Source organism: Acartia tonsa, chromosome 13 (assembly GCF_053477335.1).
Source record: "Acartia tonsa isolate MP-2025a chromosome 13, ASM5347733v1, whole genome shotgun sequence".
In the NCBI taxonomy this organism is placed as follows: domain Eukaryota; kingdom Metazoa; phylum Arthropoda; class Copepoda; order Calanoida; family Acartiidae; genus Acartia; species Acartia tonsa.
The window spans coordinates 45,902,172-45,908,915 of NC_137272.1; the positions used below are offsets into that span (position 1 = coordinate 45,902,172).

Genomic DNA, 6,744 nt, shown 5'->3' on the forward strand with positions numbered 1-6,744 from the left:
AATCTAACAAACAAAATCTAATTCAACACCCACTTTCTAAAGTGCCCCTAGAGGCAAAAGATCTAAAAAAAAGAAGCTACCTATGGACAAGATTGTCAGTAGAAATTAAATTACGTCAAATATGCATATAAAAAAACGCGAAAACTTTTATTTAAATCACGTAACTTCTAACCCACCAAATATAAAATTTAATGATATACAGTAGAATTAAAAGCCATAAAATGAAAACGATTAGTAGAACTACAATCCCTAAAATCTATATGAATCAAAACCACTTGCAAACAAAATTAATTATAGAGTAGTGGAAGTCATAAATATGACTATAACAAAAACATTTTTTAACTCTTATTTTTCCCTAATATACATATTATAAAAATACATTATCATTAAAAAATTACATTATATACAAATTTTTATGGATGGTATGTAAAAGTGGTATTAAAGAATAATACAGTTTTTGTATTTTCTTATTGATTTGGAAGGTTGTTGACTTGTTCTACTTCTTTAGTTGTATGTTCTTGCCCCTTCAATAGGTTTGTGTTTTCTTTACTTATGTATTCATGTAGGTTATCATCCTGTATTAGATTGAGAGCTTCTTTAGGTTGTTCCACCTCTTTACTTATGTATTCATGTAGGTTATCATCCTCTATTAGATTGAGAGCTTCTTTAGGTTGTTCCACCTCTTTACTTATGTATTCATGTAGGTTATCATCCTCTATTAGATTGAGAGCTTCTTTAGGTTGTTCCACCTCTTTACTTATGTATTCATGTAGGCTATCATCCTCTATTAGATTGAGAGCTTCTTTAGGTTGTTCCACCTCTTTACTTATGTATTCATGTAGGTTATCATCCTCTATTAGATTGAGAGCTTCTTTAGGTTGAATAAATGTATCTATATTACCATCATGAACAATTATTGCAAACTTTGCTTGTGATTCCCAGATAAAATCTCTGCTACGTGTTTCACTTCTTTTTCTTACCTTCTTACTCCAATTAGAATTAATCCTTGTCTCTATATCTGAATAATTTAAATCAGTCTCGTATCCCCAACCTGCAAATTCATGTTTATGATTAACGTTTTCATCAGCAAATACAATAATATTCCTTGCTCCATTGAAATAAAAATCTGATTCATAATTAAAATTGATATAATTAATATGTCTTGGCTTATTTACTAAATCTTTTATTTCATACTTATCATGGTAGCTCCAAGATATTTCATCATATTTTCTAGAAATATTTCTCTTTAATTCTTTATAAAGCACTTTGTTTTCTAATTTAATTTTTTTCCAAACTTGTTTCTTTTTTTCTTCTCTAGTTAAACTGAGAAACTTATCTGTATTTGCCTCTCTAATTATATTCTTAGAAATTCTTTTGTAAGTTACAATCACAATACCCTCATCCTTGTCCAATAGTTTATACTTATCTAATATTGTCATAGTAATAGCACTAATATCATGTTTATCTTTGTTGTGATAGTGATGACAATCTATAGCTTTTCTATCAGCATAAATAAAGTCATGTAAATTTTCATCTACAATTGCTCCAAATTTGTTTCCATTAGGAACTTTCTCTCTTGAAACAATAATTGCAAATGACATTGCTCTAAGTATCATATTTCGTAAAAAGACATTACTATATCCTTCTCCTACTAAATCATCAATTATGATAATGTTCCTAGCTTGAGCACCCTGAAATTTCCAGACATTTGTTACTAATATTCCTTCAGGTTTGTTCATATATGCTTTGACTTCTGACACAACTGGTCTAGTTGAGGAAAAGTGTTTGTTTAATAAATCAAACATTAAGTTGTAATTTAGAGTTGTTAATACAACTACACCTTCTTGTGGTTGAAGTGAGAAATATTTTTCTACTGCAGCAATAGCTAATATGCCAGGTGATATTCTATGAATATTATGATAGTAATAAATATGGCTACCAATGACATTATTGTCAGGAAGCTTAGGAGGTATTTTTGAAATTAAAGCTTCAGAAAACTTGTATATTTGATAGCTGTTTCGCAAGTTCTTTGTTAGATAAAAACATAGAGCATTGTGATTCTCTATCATAGTTTCCATCCACTCTGATCTCTCATTAGGCCATAAAATACGGCCATAATAATCTTTCATAAAGCGCTCATCTATTTTCATAGTCATGCAAATTGTTTTCACAGAGCCAGGAAATTCACAACTTCCACTTATCATTTCATCAATGAATAGGTGATCACAAAGATTATCTCTAAAGAATTGATTTATTGAATACATAATTTCTTCAGTATTTTGAAATGAAAATGAAAATGTAGATATGCTAATAAGATGTCTAATAGTAATAACTCTTACATTAGGATAAGATTCAAACTCCATCATAGCCATTTTATCCATAACAGATGTTGGGGATATATAATTGTCGCTTTCATCATATGTTATTGCTGTTAAATCAACGTAAAATATTATTTCTTCATGATTGTCAGTGGCACACTTTTTTGCTCTTTCTTTTAAAACATATGTTTTCCCAGTACCATAGTCGCCATCTATGATAAGGAACTTGGCTGGTGAGTTAACTGCTTGCAGTTGTTCATTATTGAGCATGTACACAGGAACATTATTATCTATTGATATTCCATCAGACTTTCCTGTCAATGCTTTCTCAACTTCTTTGTTAATGGTTAATGGATCAGATAACAAATGATTAAATCTACTTGATTCTTTAATGGATATGTGGTATATAAGTTCAGCAACAAGATTTTCATATACTGTCAGATCATGATTATCAGATGTAACAAGTTTGTGATCAATTATCTGCTTCAACCAAGGTGTAACATCATCAACATATTGTAAAATGAATTGCTGACAGTTGACACAAGGTATTTCTGCACCTTCAACAATCTCTAAATAAGGAACACATGCAGCCCTGACAAACACCCAATCTTTGGAAAGCATGCCTCCAAATAATTTCTGCATGAAAGAAAAGTGCTGTTTTGTTTGATCTGATGCATTTTTTAGTAGTTTAAGTTTGTCACCACTATCTTCTGGTCCAAGCTTTACCTCTATATTTATAATAGCATTGTGTTCTGGAATAATGATTAGAGAATCCCATTCTGTTTTTGTTTCTTGTAGACTGTAGTTATAGTATTGATAGGTATAAAATTTCTCTAGACTGTTGGTAGGAAACTTGTACAAAAATGTATTTTCAATTTTGTTTTTCTTATTGCCTACATGCTCTTTATGCACCTAATATAATAACTGTTTTATATCTTTATATCAAATGAATTTATTAAAAAAGAAAACTGCTATTAATCCCCAACCACAATTAAACTTGCATTATCTATAAAACATTCCTTTCTAAACAGCCAGCTCTTTGCATCTTTATATTCAAGCTTGTTTTCTTTCCATTTAAAATGTTCCTCTATGCATAAATCTAGTTTTTCCTTGGGAATATCTTCAATGTCCAACAATACCTTTATTCTTTTTTCATGCTCATTAAAATCTGCAGTTTGATTTTTTCCTCTGGTGTCTTTTCCCTTCTTAACTAGTTGTTGAATGCAATCTCCAGATTGAAATCCTAACATCACGAAATATTCAGTCTTTGATTTTCTAGCAGCATTAACAATGTGATCATGTAAAAGTTCTTCACAATGTTTGTCCAAAATTTGATCATCTTGATTCTTTCTTCCTTCTTCACCTAACACAGTTGGTTTCTTAGGTACTAAATAATGATTTGGAATAGCTATAACTTTACACTCTGGATCATAATAATAATCAGCAACTTTTTCTTTTATCTCTTCAATCTTTTCTTTGGCTAGAATTCTTTGATTTTCTCCTGCAGGCCCTTGGAAGTTTATACTTAGGTTATTCAATTCTTTAGTCAAATGCAATGTTTGAGAATCTTGTGAAGATAGGGGATATACACCAAATTGAAGGCCACAATTGCTGGAACAAGTTGGTACTGAGCCAGGACCTTCCATTTCACATTCTAAAATTAAGATTTTTATGAGGGATTTTTATTTTCTAAAAACTTTTTTGAAAGAAGGTGTCCTAACTTTTAGAGTATTTTTTTAAAACAGCTAGTTGGTGATTTAAGTTATTAGCAGATGTAAAATGATCCATAGAATCCATGCAATCGGTGTTTTTGTAAAACTCTTATTTTTGAACTAATTTAAGTTTTTTCAAATTAGGTTGGTTTTAACCCTTAACAGTCGGGCCCCTTGCTGCACCTTAATCAGTCGGGGGGGGGGGCGTTCAACGCCCCCCCTCATTATCTCAGTTCCTATCAGAGCTAGAGGGCTAAAATTTTTTGTGCAAGTCCCCTGTGTTATGGTGAATTTCCGACCTTAAGTAAGTCAAGGTCAATTTCCGCTTCCTTCACCCTTTTATTTAACAACCTTTGTTTTTAGGTCCTTTTTTACTTAAAAATGTCAAACGGCTGTAATTTTTTTATTTTTAAAGCTAGAAGAAATTTTTTTTGCAGAAAATGTTTATTTTTATTTAAATTTTATAATTGAAATATCAAAACATAAGTTTCAGCGGCCGCAGCTGTACTTGGCAGCTGCCAGCTGCCGCAGTCGGCGGTCGGCAGGAAAACGGCAGCGGATCTTTATGAAATTTTAATACATTATGTAGACATGTAAGAAAAGCTTAAGTTTAAAATTTTAAGTCTCTAAGTCAAAATTTGCGGCCACAGGAGCATTTTAAAGTTTTCTGGAGACCTGGAGGATCAGAACCTGCAGGATCATACCTGGAACCTGAAATTGATTTGAACACCTGTATTTAATATGAGGATGTACTACTAGAGGATATTTTAGTATTTTGGTAAGATAAAATGCTTTGTTTAAGTCAAAAACAAATTTTTGTTCTTTACCTGGATGACCCTGCCAGGTTTGCTGGCATCCTGTGCCCGCCAGGATGGAGATATTCAAAAAATTCCAACTCTCAGTTATGTGTCATACCCATACTTAAAAAGTCAAGCAGTTTGGGCTCTTTATCTTTCACACACAGAAAATGAGATAGAAAAAACCAGATGGGGGGGCGTTCAACGCCCCCCCCCCCCCCCGACCGTTAAGGGTTAAGGTACTAAAGCACAACAAAGAAAGAACCTCTGTTTAATCAAAACTTTGAACTTAAAAATATCCTAACACAGGCATAAAAAATATGTGTTCGTATATACCTTTAGAATGTTAAAAATATTACGAATCCATTCTAAGCAAAATTGAAAAAAAGTTAATAAACTACTATAAAAAATATAAGTTTTTTTGACAATTGTAATTAGCCTATCACAAATCACCAAAAATTGACAAATAGAGAATCTTATTATCAAAAATTAACAAATAGAATTGCTTGAAAAAAGGATAATATTTATACAATATACACAATAGATACCACAATGAATAATAATACTTACATAACATCTAAAGAATGAAAAATTATGAACAAATATGCTTCAGTGTATGTTTGTTCTTAAAATAATCTTATATTTTTTATTCTAATTTTATTACTTTTTTTCAATTTTGCTTAGAATGTATTCGTAATATTTTTCTCATTCTAAAGATATATACGAACACATATCTTTTATGCCTGTGTTAGGATATATTTAAATGACTTCAAAAATAAGAGGTCCACAAAAAAATTGATTGCATATCTAAATTCTATGGTTCATTTTACATCCACTAATCACTGAAAGCACTGAATGGCTGTTTTAATAAAATATCAAAAAGTTAAGACACTTGTATATGCACAGCATATAATTCAACAGATTTGAATGCAAATACAACATGCCCTACCTGGCTTTCTAATTTACTTCTAAATCACCAAAGAAGAAATAAATATTACATTATCAAAAGTATCTTTAAAAATCCCCTCTGAACATATAGGCACATTGCTTAATAATTCCAAACCTTAGTCATATTTTCAAGAATTAGAAATCATAAGTAATAAATGTTAAGCAATCCCCCCCCCCCCTTCTCTATTATGTCTTCCTAAATAAATTCTAAGAGTTGAAAAAGGAATAATTTCTTTCACACTCAATGTCCATGTCTTACAGAATATGTTTCTAGATTTTGATAAAATAAACATTTACCTGCAATTACACCAAGGTATTTTACAAGTGTGAAGGTAAAATCTACAGTTGTATAGTCCTCCTCTTTTCTCTCATCATCAAGAATATTTTTATTTTAATTTAGATAAGACCACTCTTTTACCAATCTCTCTCTTCATGCATTCATACCTAAACAAATATTAATTATTTCTCATAGTATATTCTATACTAGTAACTACGCCCCTAGAGGCCTCTAGGAGCATTTATATGTTTTTTTTTTACTTCAAATATGTATATGTTGCGTTCAAGTCTCCTCGTACAATCAAGTATAATAAATTTTTTTCTTGATTATTTGTGATTTCTCTTGGGAGGGTGGTAGTACCCTCCCCCAAAATAGTTAAATTAGTTCCTTGGACCTAAAAGAAGCTTCCCTGTAAAGGAGAACCTAATCAGTTCAGAGGTTAGCGAGATCCTTTGGTATAAACATATACACAAACACACAGACAGACATCCTGTTACTTTATTATAAAGATTTTTAATTTTAGTTTAAAAAAGAAAAAAGTAATTTTTCTAGGGTGTCTGGTGATTTGTTTCTAGACGCAATTTCTCTTTTGAGGGTGGGAGTACCCATCCCAAAAACAGTTATAAACCTTCCCAGAAAATATGAGAAGCTACCCTGTAAAGGAGAACCATATCATTTAAGCAGTTAACAAG

General features: G+C 31.1%; 1 protein-coding gene across 1 annotated transcript; it reads right to left on the reverse strand.

Moving 5' to 3' along the window:
- Positions 1 to 412: 412 nt before the first annotated feature.
- On the reverse strand, positions 413 to 6,494 carry LOC145304250 (uncharacterized). Its single transcript, XM_080146097.1, has 2 exons — positions 6,073 to 6,494; positions 413 to 3,972 (listed from the first exon to the last, which is right to left on the reverse strand). Exon 2 carries the CDS (start codon positions 2,958 to 2,960, stop codon positions 468 to 470), a length of 2,493 nt encoding a protein of 830 aa, XP_080002223.1. The 5' UTR covers positions 2,961 to 3,972; positions 6,073 to 6,494; the 3' UTR covers positions 413 to 467.
- Between the last annotated feature and the right edge of the window lie 250 nt (positions 6,495 to 6,744).